Source organism: Pan paniscus, chromosome 2 (genome assembly GCF_029289425.2).
Source record: "Pan paniscus chromosome 2, NHGRI_mPanPan1-v2.0_pri, whole genome shotgun sequence".
NCBI lineage: Eukaryota > Metazoa > Chordata > Mammalia > Primates > Hominidae > Pan > Pan paniscus.
In genome coordinates, this window is record NC_085926.1 from 50,085,001 (window position 1) to 50,104,512 (window position 19,512).

A 19,512-nucleotide genomic window follows, 5' to 3' on the forward strand; every position below is an offset into this window, starting at 1 on the left:
GACTTTTTAAAGCTAAGTCCTTGTAGTCACATGGTTGACTTGAAGGATGAGGTGGTGTGTGCATTTATGAGCTTTTCCTACCCCCCTGAAGAAACTTCATTGGCCTCCTGGTTACTCACCTTGAAGAGAGTACCATCCATTTTAGTGAAAAACACATCTGTCACCTAGGACATGACATGGTTGCAGTTGACAGGAAAAAAAAAATCTCATTTAGTTGTTTTAGAGTTGGTGGCATTCAGAATAGTCCCTCTTGAGAAAGAATTGTAACCAAATTCCTTTTAAAAATGAGTTCCCCTCCCTTTCCCCCCAAAGGACACATCCTGAAGCAGAAGGTGGGGGGGGAAGGAGAAATGTAAAGGCTTTTACTTTGCATAAGGATGGGGGACTGGGGAAAAAGGTGAAGCGAAGCCCAAGGACACCATGCTAAGGGCAAAAGTAAGAGACAGTCTCAGAACTGAGAGAATTGTGTCTTCTGCTTTTTGAAGTAGACTGTCACACTCAGGCAGCCTGTCAATGCTGAATGTTAGGACTTCTGTCTCCGCTGGAGACACGGCCTGGTGCAAGTCAGCGTTTAGTGTTTGACAGCTTTCTCAGCACTCCCTGACTCCGTTTACCTTTACTCCGCATCCCATTCTCTTACTGCCTATCTGAAGGATTGGATGGGCAGAGTATAGGTGGCGGTGGTTGGTCCTCCCCGTATGTTGTCCATTTAATTCCAGAGCACTGATTTTTCCGAAGTGTGCTCTGCCCTGGGAAAATGGACACATGTTCCTCACAATGGGAATAACTAATTACTTCTTTTCTTACAGAAAAAGTTGGTGATTCAAGGAAAGCACATTGCAATGCATTATAGCAATCCCAGACCTAAGTTTGAAGATTGGCTTTGTAACAAGGTAAGCATATGTTCTTCCCAAATAGACAAAACTCCTTTAGGATATTGCTGTTTTTTCTGTTTGTTTATTTGACTGTCCAAACAAGGAAATTGTTACTCAATCATCAGTAATATTCATGGTTTGTTACTTTCCTTGGGTCCTCCTACACTGGTATTAGATGATAGAACTAGAGGTTTCGTTTATTAAGATGCACGTTCTGCTGGGCATGGTGGCTCACGCCTGTAATCCCAGCACTTTGGGAGGCCAAGGCGGTTTGATAGCTTGAGGCCAGGAGTTAGAGACCAGCCTGGCCAACATGGCAAAACCCCGTCTCTACTAAAAATACAAAAATTAGCCGGGCATCACGGTGCGCGCCTGTAATCCCAGCTACTCGGAGGTTGAGGCAGGAAAATCTCTTGAACACGGGAGGCAGAGGTTGCAATGAGCCAAGATCGCGCCACTGCACTCTAGCCTGGGTGACAGAGTGAGACTCTGTCTCAAAAAACAAAAAAGGACAACAAAAAGGATGCAGGTTCTAAGCCCAGTGATTAAGATTTTAGGTGTGTTTCATGTTACTGTTTATTGAATTCTAGAGCTCTCAGTTTTTGGCGTAGTCTCTTAACTGTATTAACCAAAATAGTTGAGAACCCTGCTAAAGTTATATAAGGTTTACCATTTTGAACTTGAATGTTGACATTGATATTTTGAGAGTGCTCAAACTGTGTCCCCTGTCCAGTAGGGGACTAGACAGTGGTTAGTTTACCTTGTGTTTGTGTATGTAGGATGGGATGTATAGTGCTCTGTTGATACAAGGAAGAATTTCACCAGTGGCTTGCTGTAGAGTCTTCAAATTAACTGAGCCCTTTCCTCGGCTTGATAATAATGGGATTCTTCTTCAACATACAACAAACTTTGTTTTTCTTGGGAGATTTTAACAGTGTTACATTCTGAATTTTTTAGGTTATGTCCCCATGTCTCAGCTACGTGAGACTTTCTGCTTTTCTGTTAGTTACTGGGACCTACCCGTGGCCCCACTGTTATTGTTACTAGAAAGCCTGGCCTAATGTGAGAAATAATTACAGATAAAACTTTTTTTTTCAGTGCTGCCTTAACAATTTCAGGAAAAGACTAAAATGCTTCCGATGTGGAGCAGACAAGTTTGGTAAGACTGGATTCAGCTGTTTGCAATATGCATTAAAACCTACTAACTGGGGCAGGGAGCGGTGGCTCACTGTAATCCCACCACTTTGCAAGGCCAAGGTGGGAAGATCACTTGAGGACAGGAGTTCAATACCAGCCTGGCAAGAGATAGCAAGACCCTGCCTGTACAAAAAAAGAAATTTTAAATTATCTGGGTGTGGTGGCACACACCTGTAGTCCTAGCTACTCAGGAGGTTTAGGTGAGAGGATTGCTTGAGTCCAGGAGTTGAAGGCTGCAGTGAGCTATGGTCATACCACTGCACTCCAGCCTGGGCAACAAACAAGACCCTGCCTCTCAAAAAAAACAAAACAAAAATCTGACAAATAGGGTTGTTAACTGTGAGCCTGAGGAAAAGTATAGATTTTAGTGTGCTTAAACAACTTGTCTGTTTTCTTTAAATCTTTTCCCTTAGGTTAGATAATGCTGCTCATGATTGTGAGAGCACAGAAAGTTCTTTTGTTTTCTAGAATTAAGTCTGCTCACCTGGTTTGCATTCTGCATCTGCCTTTCTTTAGTGCAGGGTAGTCTCAGTCCCACTGTGGCCCAAAGTTTGCATTCTGCGTTAACCATGTCACAATTAATGAGGTTTTACTATAGGCACAAATGCTTAAAAAAGAAAAAAAGATTGTTTTCTGTGGTTAAAATAAAAACTTGTGGGGATTTTAATGTATTTCTTTGGTGAAAATACATTAGTTGTTTGTCTCTAATTGGATCACTTTCCCTTCTAGACTCTGAACAGGAAGTGCCTCCTGGAACCACAGAGTCGGTTCAGTCTGTGGATTACTACTGTGATAGTAAGTTCATACACGATCTTTTGGTCTTCATGTTAAAAATTGACCTCAGTTGTCAGGAGATGGAGACCATCCTGGCTAACACGGTGAAACCCTGTCTCTACTAAAAATACAAAAAATTAGCTGGGTGTGGTGGCACACACCTGTAATCCCAGCTACTCCGTCTCAAAAAAAAAAAAAAAAAATTGACCTCAGTTGGAAATTTCTGTTCGTAGCCTACCCTTTTGTAAGGAGCAGCAGCAGCTTCGGGTTGTCCCTTAAAAGACTGGATTTTTAGAATCTTCTCCATGTCAGGGTAGAAAATACACTAGGAATGTCACAAATGGATTTGTCTGTACTTGACCCTATCTTGGAAAACTTTGGTACATTGGTGGTGGGAATGCATGTGTATGTCATTTGTCTCATTTACCCCTAGCGATCATTCTTCGGAACATAGCTCCGCACACTGTGGTGGATTCCATCATGACAGCACTGTCTCCTTACGCGTCTTTAGCAGTCAATAACATCCGCCTCATAAAAGACAAACAGACCCAGCAGAACAGAGGCTTCGCATTTGTGCAGCTGTCTTCTGCAATGGTGAGGTTCTCATCGATTCTTTCCTTTTTAAAAGAAACAGCTTTAAGAGGCAAATGTGGTTCATCCAGTTTTGAAACTGTCTGAGACTCCTGAAGCCCAAGATGCAAGGCTCCCTAATGACAGTTTTTGCACTGCTAAATTACAGGACTGATGACTTCAGTAAGTAGTAAAAATAATGTGTATACCTGTAGGCAACTGGCAGAATTTTTTGAGCCACAGTTTAGTCCTTGGTACTGTTTTTTGTTGTTGTTCTTCTTTTTTGGGATGGAGTCTCACTGTCGCCCAGGCTGGAGTGCGGTGGCACCATCTCGGATCACTGCAACCTCTGCCTCCAGGGTTCAAGCGATTCTCCTGCCTCAGCCTCCTGAGTAGCTGGGATTACAGGTGCCCGCCACCACGCCCAGCTATTTTTTTTTTTTTTTTTTGAGAGGGAGTCTCGCTCTGTCGCCCAGGCTGGATGGAGTGCAGTGGCATGATCTCGGCTCACTGCAAGCTCCACCTCCCCAGGGTTCACGCCATTCTCCCGCCTCAGCCTCCTGAGTATCTGGGATTACAGGCGCTCACCACCACGCCCAGCTAATCTTTTGTATTTTTAGTAGAGATGGGGTTTCACTGTGTTAGCCAGGATGGTCTTGATCACCACCTCTGCCTCCCAAAGTGCTGGGATTACAGGCGTGAGCCACCGCGCCCAGCCACACCCAGCTAATTTTTGTATTTTTAGTAGAGACAGGTTTTTGCCATGTTGGCCAGGCTGGTCTCAAACTCCTGACTTCAAGTGATCTGCTCACCTCAGCCTCCCAAGTGCTAGATGTACTTTGTTTTAGATTGGTTTAGCATTTGCTCTTTTGGTAATACTGGAAACCTTCACATCTTAGAGGAAAGAGAGATATTCCTTTCTTGAGGTTTCATATCTGCAAACACAATAAGGAATTAATTGCCTTTTATTTTTTAATAGAAAACTACTTCTTTGAATGGGGTGGATGGTAGGGAGAGATTTTTAATTGCATTACACGTTTTTTTCCTTCACATTCTCCTTCAGGATGCTTCTCAGCTGCTTCAGATATTACAGAGTCTCCATCCTCCTTTGAAAATTGATGGCAAAACTATTGGGGTTGATTTTGCAAAAAGTGCCAGAAAGTGAGTGGCTTCATTGTCCTTATTTCAAACTACTGCATATGCACATTTGTACAGTGTGCTAACTGAACGCCAAGCCTGTGCCCCAAGTATGTTGAGACACTGTGATCCTCCCTGATTGCCAAGGCCAGGAGGGACACGTTTGTCTTTTAGTGATTATTCCCTACTGTCCTGTATAACCAGTTGATGAAGTTGCCTGAAATGGTTTCAGATCAGGAGAAAGGCAAGTATGGCAGATGGGTTGAGAACACATGCTTTGCAAACTGCAGCAGTATAGTGCTAACCCATCCAGAAATAACCCATTCCTTCCAGAACAGCGTGCTAATAATTTCATGTATATAGTGCTTAACTCTAACACGGTAAATTTCCCTTTTTTTAGTATCATTGCACATTCAAAAAACTCTTTGTTAGATGGCAGGTTACAAGGTAGAACAATGATACTACAGGGCCACTTGCTTACTGAGGAATTTCCCCATGAAGAGCCCTCCCCCTATGAAATGTGCCCTTGCTGGCATTTGAGAACTGACAAAGGGTGGAGTGAATCAGTTGGTGGTATAGGGGCACTAATTGTGGGAATACTGAGATAGAATCACATGATTGGATCTTTGTGGTTTCAGAGACTTGGTCCTCTCAGATGGTAACCGCGTCAGCGCCTTCTCTGTAGCTAGTACGGCTATTGCTGCTGCTCAGTGGTCATCCACCCAGGTAAGATCGAGGATCTTTTTGCTCAAGGTAGTGTGGTGGTGGTGCCCAGATTCACAGACGTGACCTCTCCTGTGGTACTCGCAGTATGAGCTCTTTTTTTTTCTCTTTTTTTTTTTTTTTTTTTTTTGAGACAGAGTATCACTCTCGTCACCCGGGCTGGAGTGCAATGGTGCAGTCTTGGCTCACTGCAAGCTCCACCTTCCAGGTTCAAGCGGTTCTTCTGTCTCAGCCTCTTGAGTAGCTGGGATTACAGGTACCTGCCACCACGCCCGGCTAATTTTTGTATTTTAGTAGAGATGGGATTTCACCACGTTGGCCAGGCTGGTCTTGAACTCCTGACCTCAGGTGATCCACCCACCTCAGCCTCCCAAAGTGCTGGGATTACAGCCGTGAGCCACAGCGCCCAGCATCACGAGCTCATTTTTAGGGACTTCTAAGTTTTTTTCCTTAATGCCTACTAAGTTTGTCTTTGTCTCATTTTGATGTTTTGTAGTCTCAAAGTGGTGAAGGAGGCAGTGTTGACTACAGTTATCTGCAACCAGGTCAAGATGGCTATGCCCAATATGCTCAGGTAGGTGGATTTTAGCAGCTTCCACCTTATAGTCTTGCAGAGTGTGTCTGAGAATAGCAGCTTTAATGGTGGACTTTTCTTCAGTATTCACAGGATTATCAGCAGTTTTATCAACAACAAGCTGGAGGATTGGAATCTGATGCATCATCTGCATCAGGTAGTAAACTTCATCTCCCTTTTACCTTTTGTTTAAGCACTTACAGTTGAAGAAATATGATTAAATGTCCTAACTGGACCAAAAGCTACAAGTCCATTTCTCTGTAAGATTGTAGGGGGCATGGCCGGGCACGGTGGCTCACGCCTGTAATCCCAGCACTTTGGGAGGCCAAGGCAGGTGGATCACGAGGTCAGGAGTTCAAGACCGGCCTGGCCAACATGGTGAAACCCCATCTCAGCTAAAACTACAGAAATTAGCCAGGTGCGGTGGCAGGCGCCTGTAATCCCAGCTACTCAGGAGGCTGAGGCAGGAGAATTGCTTGAACCCGAGCGGCAGAGATTGCAGTGAGCTGAGATTGCGCCACTGCACTCCAGCCTGGGCGACAGAGTGAGATTCTGTCTCAGAAAGAAAAAAAAAAGAATGTAGGGGGCATATTCAGGGCCGTCATCATGTACCCAAGGTTCTGGGGAAGAATACGGTTATTTGTGTACACCAGGAGTTAATACAAGGTCTTAGAGACCATGTTGTGATGAGTTTAATTCTTGGAATTCAACTCTGTATTTCCCCTCTCTGTGTTAGGAGTCATGAGTGCCCATGTAAGTTCAGGTGAGCAGAGAGGATGTGGCCCTGGAGACTGGTGCTCAGGCATCAATCAGAAGAGCTACTCTAAGAAGCCTTGGCTTTAATTTTTGTTTCAGGCTTTAAAAAGCCTTGTGAGTTAAATCTTTCTCAACCCCAGAGCAAATATAAATCCTTTCTTCTCTTCCTTTTCTCTTTTTTTTTTTTTTTTTGAGACGGAGTCTCGCTCTGTTGCCCAGGCTGGAGTGCGGTGGCGTTATCTCGGTTCACTGCGAGCTTCGCCTCCCAGGTTCATGCCATTCTCCTGCCTTAGCCTCACAAGTAGCTGGAACTACAGGTGCCTGCCACCACTCCCGGCTAATTTTTTGTATTTTTAGTAGAGACGGGGTTTCACCGTGTTAGCCAGGATGGTCTCAATCTCCTGACCTCGTGAGCGGCTCACCTTTTCCTTCCAAAGTGCTGGGATTACAGGCCTGAGCCACTGCACCCGGCCTTTTCTCTTTTTCTTAGCCATGATACAGAATCCTTAACTTTGTATATCACATCTAGTAGAATTATAAGAAAATGAAAATGTCACAGATTCCAGGGTACTTAGTGGGAGTTAGCTTATGAAGAACTGACATATACAATGACAGAAGAAGGCTAGATTGGGCATTACAACTAAAGATGTTTGGGTTGGCGTTCAGTGCCTTGGCTTTCCCTAACATTTGTGTTTATCATCAGGCACAGCAGTGACCACCACCTCAGCGGCTGTAGTGTCCCAGAGTCCTCAGCTGTATAATCAAACCTCCAATCCACCTGGCTCTCCGGTAATCCTGTTGTCCTATATACAAAACTCGTGGCTGATGGGGAAATTTTGTTTTGCTATACAAGTATTACCCTTTCCTGTTGTATGAGCCAGGATTGAGTAATACACACTTCAACCTTATTTCTTTCTGTTGTTTTAAAATATTAATTTTATGATATATATGTGCATGTATATTTTAAATATAAAATTTCAACTGTGTATTTATACTTTATGCATGCTTGACCTTTAGAAAGTTGTCGCCGGGGCCGGGTGTGGTGGCTCGCGCCTGTAATCCCAGCACTTTGGGAGGCCGAGGCGGGTGGATCACGAGGTTAGGAGATCAAGACCATCCTGGCTAACACGGTGAAACCCCGTCTCTACTAAAAATACAAAAATTAGCCGGGCGTGGTGGCACATGCCTGTAATCCCAGCTACTCGGGAGGCTGAGGCAGGAGAATTGCTTGAACCCTGGAGACGGAGGTTGCAGTGAGCCAAGATTGCGCCACTGCAGTCCAGTTTGGGCAACAGAGCAAGACTCCTCTTGAAAAAGAAAGCAAAAAAGTTGTCAACATGTGTTTTGCTGAGGGATTGCCTTAGATTATTGCTACAGTGTGTCTGTCAGGGGAGCCCTTCCTCCTGGATGATTGCAGTGATTTAGCTCTCTTAAAAGGCTTTACAGTTGAAATTATATTGAAGCTGCTGTTCTTTCCAGACTGAGGAAGCACAGCCTAGCACTAGCACAAGTACACAGGCCCCAGCCGCTTCCCCTACTGGTGTAGTTCCTGGTACCAAATATGGTAAGCCAAACCTCATGGGGCTGTTGACAGTTGGAAGGTCTTAGTTGTTGTCTTTGTTTAATGAGAGTTCTTCTCCCTTTGCGGGTGTCAGAGGGACACTTGGGGATGTGAGACAGAGAAGAAACATTAGGCCTGCTGCTTCTCACTGGCTTAGAATTTGAAATAAAGCCAATTTCTTACCTGGAATGACTGTATGCTGGATTTTGTTTTTGCAGCAGTACCTGACACGTCCACTTACCAGTATGATGAATCTTCAGGATATTACTATGATCCGACAACAGGGCTCTATTATGACCCCAACTCGCAAGTAAATGTGCTGCTTTCCTCCTCAATTTCACTAGAAGTAGTTTCGCTTAGTGCATTTATGAGGCATAAAATGAAATATTTCCTGCAAAAGAATATATGACTCAGATTAGTTTTAACTTCTTCAAAGCCACCAAAATGTAATTTTTATTTGGAGATTGTAAGTTTTAATTGTAGGGTTAAAAAATGTTTTGAGGTATTATAATATACACACAGAAAAATACACAAAACAGAAATGTGCAATTCTTTGAATGTTTATACATGTCTATACATTTGTATATTACATGTGTATATACACCACCACTTATTCCCAGCCCACCTAATCCTCATGCCCATTGCTGGTCAGTAACCTATGTCTTCAATAACCACTATTTTGATTTCTGTTGCCATAGATTATTTTGTCAAGTTACAATTTATGGAAAGACCTAGCTAGAAATTTTAAATTGTACTTTTCTCCCTATTGTTTAACCTTTTAGAGTGTACAAATCAGTGGCTTTTAATATATTCACAGTGTTGTGTAACTGTTACCACTGTCTAATCTCAGAACATTTTCATCACTCGAAGAAGAAACCCTGTACCTGTTAAACAGTCACTCCCCATTCTGTACTCTCCTCCAGTAACTACTAATCTACTCTCTGTCTCTATGGATTTGCTTTTTTTATTTTTTTTGTGGCACGATCTTGGCTCACTGCAGCCTCCACCTCCTGGGTTCAAGCAATGCTCCTGCCTCAGCCTGCTGAGTAGCTGGTAGCTGGGATTACAGGCGCCCACCACACCCAGCTAATTTTTGTAGTTGAGACAGGGTTTCACCTTGTTTGCCAGGCTGGTCTCGAACTCCTGACCTTAAGTGATCCACCCGCCTCAGCCTCCAAAGTGCCAGGATTACAGGCATGAGCCACTGTGCCCAGCCCTCTGTTCTTGACATTTCATATAAGTGGAGTCAGACAATAGATTACCTTTTGTATCCAGCATCCGCATCCTTTACTTTGCCTCCCTGTGTATTCTTGAGGGTAGAATTTAGCAGATGTATGGAGTGATGTTTTATTTTTGGTGGCATATATAACTTTTAAAAGGGAAAAACAACTTTAACACCCCATAAATAACTCTATTTATGACCGGGAGCTGTATATATAGAACAGTAATAAGTATTTTTAACAGGAACTTGGCATTGATAGGTTGTGGTTTCTGAGAGATTGAAGTGTGAAGCTGTGTGCGACGTGCCTAAGCAGGCCAAGCCTCTGCATACCTCTTCCATCCACTTCTCTCGTTTGTGAAGCCTGGCCATTTATTTCCCTGTCAGTTCTTTTTTTTTTTTTTTTTTTCCCCCGTCAGTTCTCTTTGGTGGCCTTAGAAGTTGTGTCTGTAGGCTGGGCGCAGTGGCTCACGCCTGTAATCCCAGCACTTTGGGAGGCCAAGATGGGAGGATCACTAGGTCAGGAGATTGAGACCATCCTGGCTAACACAGTGAAACCCCGTCTCTACTAAAAAAAAAAAAAAAATACAAAAAAATTAGCCGAGCGTGGTGGCAAATGCCTGTAGTCCCAGCTACTCGGGAGGCTGAGGCAGGAGAATGGCGTGAACCCGGGAGGTGGAGCTTGCAGTAAGCGAATGTCGCGCCACTGCACTCCAGCCTGGGTGACGGAGCGAGACTCTGTCTAAAAAAAAAAAACAAAAGTTGTGTCTGTTAGCCACGCCACCTTACCCAGGAGAGACAGACACTGTCTCCTGGGTCCCTGTTGAGCAGATAGAGTGAGCGACTAGAAAATAGAGGAGAGGATATGTGACACCTCTCCTCTGTTGCAATTCCTGCTGAGCTTGGGTCCCTTCACCAACACCTCCTTCCAGCTCTGTGCTAGTGTTTACACCCTGTGTGTGGTTGCCTGGTATCCAACGGATTCTATGTGGATGGGCCCAATGATGAGCTGTTGTCATGGCAGATGTCTGAACTCCATGACACGCCCACCTGTTCTGGCTGCCTGGTTTATGTAAATAGTCTGTGGAACAGAGTGAGACAAATTGCTCTTTGGGTGCCCTCTAGGTAGGCCCAGGGATTAAATTAATGGGAACTAGACTTTTTAAATTTTTATTATCATTTTTTTTGAGACGGAGTCTTACTCTGTTGCCCAGACTGGAGTGCAGTGGCGTGATCTTGGCTCACTGCCACCTCCTCCATCTCCCAGGTTCAAGCAGTTCTCTTGCCTCAGCCTCCTGAGTAGCTGGGATTACAGGTGTGCCATCATGCCCAGCTAATTTTTGTATTTTTAGTAGAGATGAGTTATCACCATGTTGGCCAGGCTGGTCTTGAACTCCTGACCTTGGGTGATCTGCCCACCACCACCTCCCAAAGTGCTAGGATTACGGGCATGAGCCACTGCTCCTGGCTGGGAACTAAACTTTTTAAAGAAATCATATTCTATTTTTACTCTAGCAGTGTCACACCTCTTTGCTAGGTGGTTCATCACCTTTACTTATACCAAGGTGTGCCCAGGGTCTTTTCTGGGCAGGAAACATCACTAGTCCACAACATACTTTATCTTTTTTTTGACAAAATATGTAATCGACTGACATAGCAGAAAGTCTGCATTAATTGTTTTTTGTTTGTTGTTTTCTAGTACTACTATAATTCCTTAACCCAGCAGTACCTTTACTGGGATGGGGAAAAAGAGACCTACGTGCCAGCTGCAGAGTCTAGCTCCCACCAGCAGACGGGCCTGCCTCCTGCAAAAGAGGGGAAAGAGAAGAAGGAGAAACCCAAGAGCAAAACAGCCCAGCAGGTTAGAACATGACCCATATTTCTTTCATTGAGGTATTGGGCTGAACTCTTAGTTTTGGGGTTGTAGCATTTATGTCAGTATTATTTGGATTCTTAAAAATTGGGCTCCACATTTTATTCATACTAAGTTCTTAGAGCATTTTGCAATTTGTTATTGTTACCATATCTTGACTGTCAGCCTGTGTACTTAGGGAAAAAAGCCCTGGAAATCTCAAAGCTTTTCAAGCAGTATTTATGAATGACTTTGGTTATATGTGATAACATCTAATGGAAATATTTGTAGGTGGAAGTAAGAGTAAAAGGGGTTTGTTACAGGGCATATAGTTGAGATAAGATCCTTAATGGCTCATTCTCATGGCACAGGGGATTAAATATTTTTTTGTTGGTGTTTGTTGTTTGACATTAGATTGCCAAAGACATGGAACGCTGGGCTAAGAGTTTGAATAAGCAGAAAGAAAACTTTAAAAATAGCTTTCAGCCTGTCAATTCCTTGAGGGAAGAAGAAAGGAGAGAATCTGCTGCAGCAGACGCTGGCTTTGCTCTCTTTGAGAAGAAGGTAATAGCAGGAATGGCCAGTACGTCATGATGGGAACTTACCTAAAACTTGAGTCTCATGGCTTGTCCTCTGTTTCCCAGGGAGCCTTAGCTGAAAGGCAGCAGCTCATCCCAGAATTGGTGCGAAATGGAGATGAGGAGAATCCCCTCAAAGTAAGGGAGTACCACCAGTGTTTTAAAGACCCTATCTGTGGTTTGTGTCTCACTTTAAGGCTCAACTGCATCTTGGCTAATGTGATTCCTACTTAAAACTGAATGTGATCACTGTTGATGGGTATTGGAGCAGTTTCTGCACATAGATTCCATGTTCGGGGCTTTGTTTTCTGTGAGAGCAGATGAGATGGAGTGATGAAAGAAGCTTCAATTCCTAAGCTCAGTTAATTAAGTTTCATTGCATCTGTGAGTGGAGAGTTTTAATGGTCTGGAAAGAGAAAATTAAGACAAGAAAAAGCTTGTTTTACTAGATAGATACTGGTCTGGGTGGGCCATTATTCTGATATGTTGTATTTGGGATTTTTATTTGTGGTCAGTGGTTTGAAAATAGTCACTCAGTCTAGGCAGCATTGCAAGACTTCGTCTCTACTGAAAATTAGAAACAAATTAGTTGGGTGTGGTGGCTTGCATCTGTACTCCTAGCTACTTGGGATGCTAAGGTAAGAGAATTGCTTGAGCCCAGGAGATCAAGGCTGCAGTGAGCCACTGCACTTTTTGGGGATCATACCATTGCACTCCAGCCTGGGCAGTGAGCAAGACCCTGTTTCATTTAAAAAAAAAAAAAAAAACAGTCTTGGCACAGTGGCTCACACCTGTAATCCCAGCACTTTGGGAGGCCAAGGCAGGCAGATCATTTGAGGTCAGGAGTTCGAGATCAGCCTGACCAATGTGGTGAAACCCCATCTCTACTAAAAATGCAAAAGATTAGCCAGGGGTGGTGGCAGGCGCCTGTAATCCCAGCTACTTGGGAGGCTGAGACACTTGAATCACTTGAACCTGGGGGGTGGAGGTTGCAGTGAGCTGAGATTACGCCACTGCACTCCAGCCTGGGCAACAGAGCGAGACTCCTTCTCCAAAGAAATAGAAAAAGGTAGTCACCCAGGAATCCATTTCTTAGGCTCCAAGAAGGTTGGTACCAGGAGGCTGTCAGGCCTAGCACTCAAGGACCTGACTGCTCCACGCAGTTGACAAAATGTGATTCATTACTAAAGTGTGACATGCAGTAATGGGGATTTAACATTTCGGATGAGGCATTACTTTATCCAGGTACATAGCCCCCGCCATCTTCCTATTGTACATTTCCAGTGACCTGTCCTCCTTTTGTCTCCAGAGGGGTCTGGTTGCTGCTTACAGTGGTGACAGTGACAATGAGGAGGAGCTGGTGGAGAGACTTGAGAGTGAGGAAGAGAAGCTAGCTGACTGGAAGAAGATGGCCTGTCTGCTCTGCCGGCGCCAGTTCCCGAACAAAGATGCCCTAGTCAGGCACCAGCAACTCTCAGACCTTCACAAGGTGGCCATGCTTCTGAGCTGATCTGAGGGGGCGAGGGGAGGCAGTGAGACAATTTGAGTGCCCTAACAGTCCTGACGGTTCCAAAAATACCTGCCATCTAATGATGGCCTTACAGAAAGCTGTTCCCGATGACAGTGGACGGAGTCTGGCAGCTCCACACACATCAAACTATAGTTTTTATGTGATTGTGTATTGTTTGGGCTTTGGCTCCTAAAGTACAGTAGATGTTACTAATGTTAGGACATTTCAAATTAAGATGGTCTGAGTCCTTACTGTGTCTTTCAAATCTTTTGTGTAGCAAAACATGGACATCTACCGACGATCCAGGCTGAGCGAGCAGGAGCTGGAAGCCTTGGAGCTAAGGGAGAGAGAGGTGAATGGGAAACTGTGCCACAAGGAAGAGGATATTGGGATAATCGCCTTTAGCTTTTATTTGTAGCATTTAGTTCCAGATCCCAGGGGCAGGGTAGGAGGATTTGTCATACCCTTGTCATCTGACCATTGTAGTTCATGTAGCCTAGACCCAGCCTCTGTGTGCCTTGTGAGCCTCACATTGTCCCTTCATCATAAGGGTGCACAAGGCAGAAGCACACTGCCGAGACTCTCTCACAGCAATGCCAGAGCTTGCTGCTTAAATACGCTGGATTTTGTTATGGAGAGAGTGGTCTAGTTTGTCCTGGCCAGGGAAGCCTTCATGGGCAAAGAAGTGCGCTTCAAATTAATCCCAAGGGACAGCAGGATGTGAGGTTATTGCAGGTGATATGAAAGGAAGGGTGGGCAGGGCATGGCAAGCAGATCTGGGAACAAAGGCAAGAGAGAAGCCTGTGACACAATAATGGGCAAGCAGTTAGTGCTGGTGGTTGGGGCAGGTTGGCGGCCAGGTGGGCAGGGATTTAAATGCAAATAGAGGCCTGTGGTTTAGAAATGAGCAAGTGGGTTTGAAATCTCCCACCTGAGATATTTCTGAAGTGTTTGTAGTTAAGGCTTTTGCTTTTCTTCTCCCCACACCCTTCCTGCCCTACTATCTATGGTTCCACCTCCCCAGCGACTGCTGAACAGGTCTCTGGAAGCCTCCTTGATGTTGGAGGTATGCCTTTCCAAATGTTGGAGGTATGCCTGTCCAAATGCTGAGGAGAACGGGCAACTCTGCCTTCCTCTTCGCAAGCTGTACCCACTGCCCAGTGGGCTGGTTGAGTAGCTTGACAGAGGGTGGCTAATTAAATAAAACTGCTTGTTGGAGACATAGTTCTGCCCCTGGTTCCACACAATTCATATCTACAAATTTAACATTTCAGATATGACTAGGTATGATGATGGGAACAAGGGAATTTGGTATTTCAGAGCAGTCTAAAAAAAGCATTCTTCAGATTTAAAAATACTTGAGGGGATAGTTTTGAATAGGTGCATTAGACGGTTACAGGTTGAAGTCTGTGAACATTTCCAGCAGTGTTTTTTCTCTCATGTAGATGAAATACCGAGACCGAGCTGCAGAAAGACGGGAGAAGTACGGCATTCCAGAACCTCCAGAGCCCAAGCGCAAGAAGCAGTTTGATGCCGGCACTGTGTATGTGATGTGCACATTTTCCAGTTCGTAAGCTGGGGCCCTGGCTGTTTTAAGTAACTGTGTGTTTGCCACTGGCAGGAATTACGAGCAACCCACCAAAGATGGCATTGACCACAGTAACATTGGCAACAAGATGCTGCAGGCCATGGGCTGGCGGGAAGGCTCTGGCTTGGGACGAAAGTGTCAAGGCATTACGGCTCCCATTGAGGTAAGCAGTGGGGTCAGGTCTTGATGTTTGCCAGGCTTACAGGCTGGTTCCAGAGATGAGATCAGAGCACTCATAGAGCCTGGGAGCCAGGAGCAGCTTTACCTTAGCATGAAGGGGCAGATTACAGGCATGAGCTCACACCTGTAATCCCAGCACTTTGGGAGGCCGAGGAGGGTGGATTACCTGAGCCCAGAAGTTTGAGACCAGCCTGGGCAACACGGTGAAACCCCGTCTCTACTAAAATACAAAATATTAACTGGACGTGGCAGCGTGTGCCTGTAATCCCAGCTAGTCAGGAAGCTGAGGCAGGAGAATTGCTAGAACCTGGCAGGAAGAGGTTGCAGTGAGCCGAGATCATGCCACTGCACTCCAGCCTGGGCAACAGCGACTCTGTCTCAAAAAAAAAAAAAAAAAAAAATTTAGTAGGGTTTTCACCCATGATAAGAAATCTTTAAATTGATCAGAGCCCACATTGAGGCATCATATCCCAGGATCAGAGGCCCCTACCCACTGGCCTTCTAGGCAGGAGCTCCACCCGTAATTGCCCCTGCTCTGTCCTGGGAGCACAGCTTAGGTCAGACTCTTGTAGACCATGTTCATCCTGTTTATGTGAGTTCTGCTGACATTGAGCTGTCCTGTATAATCTGTGCCTGTAATTACCAGACCTTTCCCACGCTTCAGAGGAATACTTTGGGGCCCTTTCCTAGGTGTGGATGTTTGCTGAGCAGGCATTGAGGGGTGGGTGATTTGCTTCATCTGCCTGTGTTCCATAGCCCATTTTATTCCTCCAGTCCTTATACTTGCTCCTGGTCTCTTCTGGAGAAATCCTTGTCTTCATATACAGTTTTCTCTCTTCTGTCTCCTGGTGGGTGGTCCTGCTGGGTAAGGAGTGGGCATGGTGAGAGGTGGAGCAGCCCATACCCTACCTCCCAGCTGACAGTCTCTGTGCTTTCCCAGGCTCAAGTTCGGCTAAAGGGAGCTGGCCTAGGAGCCAAAGGCAGCGCATATGGTTTGTCGGGCGCCGATTCCTACAAAGATGCTGTCCGGAAAGCCATGTTTGCCCGGTTCACTGAGATGGAGTGAGAGAGAGAGAGAGAGAGATGACAAGGAGCACAAGAAGTGGTCCATCTCCCGAATTCGCTGTTACCGCCTGTCTCTTTAAGGGCATGCCTTGTGCTGTTAATAGATCTTAGGGTGAACCACTTCATTCTGCAGGGTTCTCCCTCCCACCTTAAAGAAGTTCCCCTAACGTGGGTTGCCTGGTGAATGGCCTTCCTTCCCGCCAGAGGGCTTGTGAACAGACCGGAGAGGACAGTGGATTTTTTATACTCCAGTGTACATAGTGTAATGTAGCGTGTTTACATGTGTAGCCTATGTTGTGGTCCATCAGCCCCTCACATTCCTAGGGGTTTGAAATGCTGTAGGTGGTGTGTGACACCAAAGCCACCTCTGTCATTTGTTGTGATGTCTTTTCTTGGCAAAAGCCTTGTGTATATTTGTATATTACACATTTGTACAGAATTTTGGAAGATTTTCAGTCTAGTTGCCAAATCTGGCTCCTTTACAAAAGAAATACCTTGAGAAATGAGTGTCCTGTGTCTCTTTATTCTTGGGTGGGTAGGTGGGTCAAGCATGTCTGAGCCAGTCAAGCCTGGTGATGAAATCAGTTTATTTCTTACCCCCATCACTATGTTCTGATTGATTGATTGATTGATTTTGAGGCAGGGTTGACCAGGCGTGGTGGCTCACACCTGTAATCCCAACACTTTGGGAGGCCGAGGCAGGTGGATTGCCTGAGGTCAGGAGTTTGAGACCAGTCTGGCCAACATGGTGAAACCCTGTCTCTACCAAAAATACAAAAAAATTAGCCAGACGTGGTGGTGTGCGCCTGTAATCCCAGCTACTTGGGAGACTGCAGCCTCGACCTCCCGGGCTCACGCGATTCTCCCACTTTAGTGTTCCAAGTAGCTGGGACTACAAGCACATACCACCATGCAGGCTAATTTTTTAATTTTTTACAGAGATGGGGCCTCACTCTGTTGCCCAGGCTGGTCTTGACATGTTCGGATTTTTAAATTCAAGAGTTTAACATGTTTTAGCCGGGTGTGGTGGCTCACGCCTGTAATCCCAGCACTTTGGGAGGCCGAGGCAGGTGGATCACCTGACATTGGGAGTTCAAGACCACCCTGACCAACATGGAGAAACCCGTTTCTACTAAAAACACAAAATTAGCTGGGTGTGGTTGGCCTGTAATCCCAGCTGCTCGGGAGGCTGAGGCAGGAGAATTGCTTGAACCCAGGAGGCGGAGTTTGCGGTGAGCCGGAGGTCACGCCATTGCACTCTAGCCTGGGCAACCAGAGCAAAACTCCGTTTCAAAAAAAAAAAAAAAAAAAGAGTTTAGCATGTTTTAAAACTCTTCATGGAAATCATGGTAACTTAGTAGCTTTTCTGCTAAGACCAAAGTGACCATGAGTGCTTGCGCCTCTCTAGTTTCCACAGACTTTATTCCACACATGCCGGAATGTGGAGTTGTCACTGCTCTGCAGGGCAGATCCTCCCTGCTTTTGGCCATGATACAGGTGATACCTGGTCCACCCTCTGCTGCGATGGAGAAACTGAGGAGGTCATCTCCCCCTGGCAGCACTCCACTCACTGCGTCTTCTCAGCTGCTAAGGAGGTCCTGGGGGCATTGGAGAGTTTTCTGTTTTGAATGGGTATTTCGTCCTCAGCACTCTTCCACAGGGCAGAGAACATCATTTTGACCCAGAAGACCATGCCTGACCAGGTCAGGAAGTATACCTGGATCTCAGGCTGTTCTTGGGACCAGATGATGTGATGGGTTGCTCACATTGCCAATCTGGCCAAACTGAGTGCTTGAGCTCCACAGATTGGGCATGCAGTTAAAGTGGCCTTTTCTCTGCTTTTGAAGCTAGACTTGCTTTTGTGGGTGGTCACGTTTTCCTCTTTTCGGGCAGGGCGTTAAGGAATAGAAAATGATCAGGAGGTCCTCACCCTGGCCTGTAGGGTAGTGCCTTGGAGAAGCTGAGCCTAATCACAGCTCTGGCTAGGGAGAGGTGGACGCAAATGCAGAAGCCCCAAGCCTGGGTTTCTGCAGAGTAAGGCTTGGGAACTTCACAAATGAGGGCCCAAGCGCCCAGAGCTGGGGTGGAGAATGTGTCACAGATCTGGTCTACAAAAGTTGGATAAGAAACTGGCCTCACCTCCAGAGCCCTCACGGCATCAGGGGTGATGCTGGTGTTCCTCGCACCTGAGCAGCAGTCCTGAGTACCCTAATTAGACCCTTTTGACATCCGGCCCGGAAAGCTCTTCCAGGTGAGCATACCCAGAATAGGGTCTGGGAAGCTCTTAATTATATGCACCCAGCTCAGCAAAGGTTGGGTGGAAGCGTCTTCCCTAGGGGAGCCATGGCCAGGCATTAATAGGAGCCAGCCCTCTAGCAGCCTCAGATTGACTTCCCAGCACCCGGAAGGGCACCTCAACCTGTCCCACACTGCTGGTGCTTAGAGTTACCTGTCAAAGCTGCTCAAGGCTCTCCCATGTGTGCTGTGGACCACGGCATCTGTTGTCAACACCAGCGTGGCCTTTCCTATGAACATGAAGCTGAGGGTTCCTGTGAATGTGAGGGTCTGAGCCAGCTCCTCAGAGATGGAGGCTCCCTCCTCTGGCCTCACCTGTTACCAGCATACCTAGCCAGGTGACTGCAGCCTTCACCCTGCATCTAAATTGATGGCCCCAGTCCTTGAGGTTTGACAGGCTGTTATCTTGGGCCCAGGTATCCTGCAAGACCATATTTGGGTGATCCTTCTGGTTTGGAAGCACTGGGATCCCAAGCATCCTCCTGACTGGCCCATCAGGGTTTACTCCAATCCCAAGCCCGGTTAAATGTGCTGTGTGCTGCCCATAGGGCCACCATTCCTCTTAGTCCTGTGTGATGTTGAGGTGCTGTGAGAGTAGTGCAATCCTCTCAATCAGGGGAACCCAAATCTTGAATTTGAACGGTGCTCTTACTGAACTAGAAGGAGCCTCCAAGGATTCCCAAGTCCAGACTGCCCTTGGCTGGGACAGCTGCTACAACGTGCAAGGCTTTGAGGGCCGTCCAGGAGCAGCTGTCATGGCTGTGCATCAAACAAGTTTCAAAGCCCAGATGAGCATCCCGGCCTGAGCTAAGCTCCCCAGGCATGCATAGTCTGGCTGGGGGTCTCAAGGGCGCCCAGATCCCAGCCACCCCGATTCCGGAGGAATGAATGCCCTCAGGGGCAGGTGGGGTGTGGGGGAAGATTGCCCACAGTCGATACTGGAGGAGGGTACTGTGTTGTTGGTGGCCACCAGGTGGCAGCACTCCATCATCTTTCCAGCCAGGCTGGTATAGGTGGTGGTAAGGAGAGGACTTCCCACCAAGTCCTGAGGTACTGGA

At 46.1% G+C, this 19,512-nt stretch overlaps 1 protein-coding gene across 2 annotated transcripts in view; it reads left to right on the forward strand.

Moving 5' to 3' along the window:
- RBM5 (RNA binding motif protein 5) overlaps positions 1–16,662 on the forward strand; it is a 30,352-nt gene extending 13,690 nt beyond the window's left edge. Inside the window, exons 7-25 of one of the 2 annotated variants that reach the window (XM_003818839.4) lie at positions 810–893; positions 1,974–2,034; positions 2,802–2,867; positions 3,280–3,440; positions 4,480–4,577; positions 5,192–5,279; positions 5,773–5,850; positions 5,935–6,007; positions 7,310–7,395; positions 8,086–8,170; positions 8,386–8,477; positions 11,086–11,247; positions 11,653–11,802; positions 11,883–11,954; positions 13,126–13,305; positions 13,604–13,678; positions 14,772–14,869; positions 14,948–15,077; positions 16,035–16,662. In XM_003818839.4, the coding sequence (XP_003818887.1) occupies positions 810–893; positions 1,974–2,034; positions 2,802–2,867; positions 3,280–3,440; positions 4,480–4,577; positions 5,192–5,279; positions 5,773–5,850; positions 5,935–6,007; positions 7,310–7,395; positions 8,086–8,170; positions 8,386–8,477; positions 11,086–11,247; positions 11,653–11,802; positions 11,883–11,954; positions 13,126–13,305; positions 13,604–13,678; positions 14,772–14,869; positions 14,948–15,077; positions 16,035–16,160 (1,965 nt within the window). In that variant the 3' untranslated portion in view covers positions 16,161–16,662. The remainder of the gene's footprint in view (positions 1–809; positions 894–1,973; positions 2,035–2,801; positions 2,868–3,279; positions 3,441–4,479; positions 4,578–5,191; positions 5,280–5,772; positions 5,851–5,934; positions 6,008–7,309; positions 7,396–8,085; positions 8,171–8,385; positions 8,478–11,085; positions 11,248–11,652; positions 11,803–11,882; positions 11,955–13,125; positions 13,306–13,603; positions 13,679–14,771; positions 14,870–14,947; positions 15,078–16,034) is intronic. The other variant, XM_024928053.4, reaches the window with a different exon arrangement.
- Positions 16,663–19,512: the final 2,850 nt, after the last annotated feature.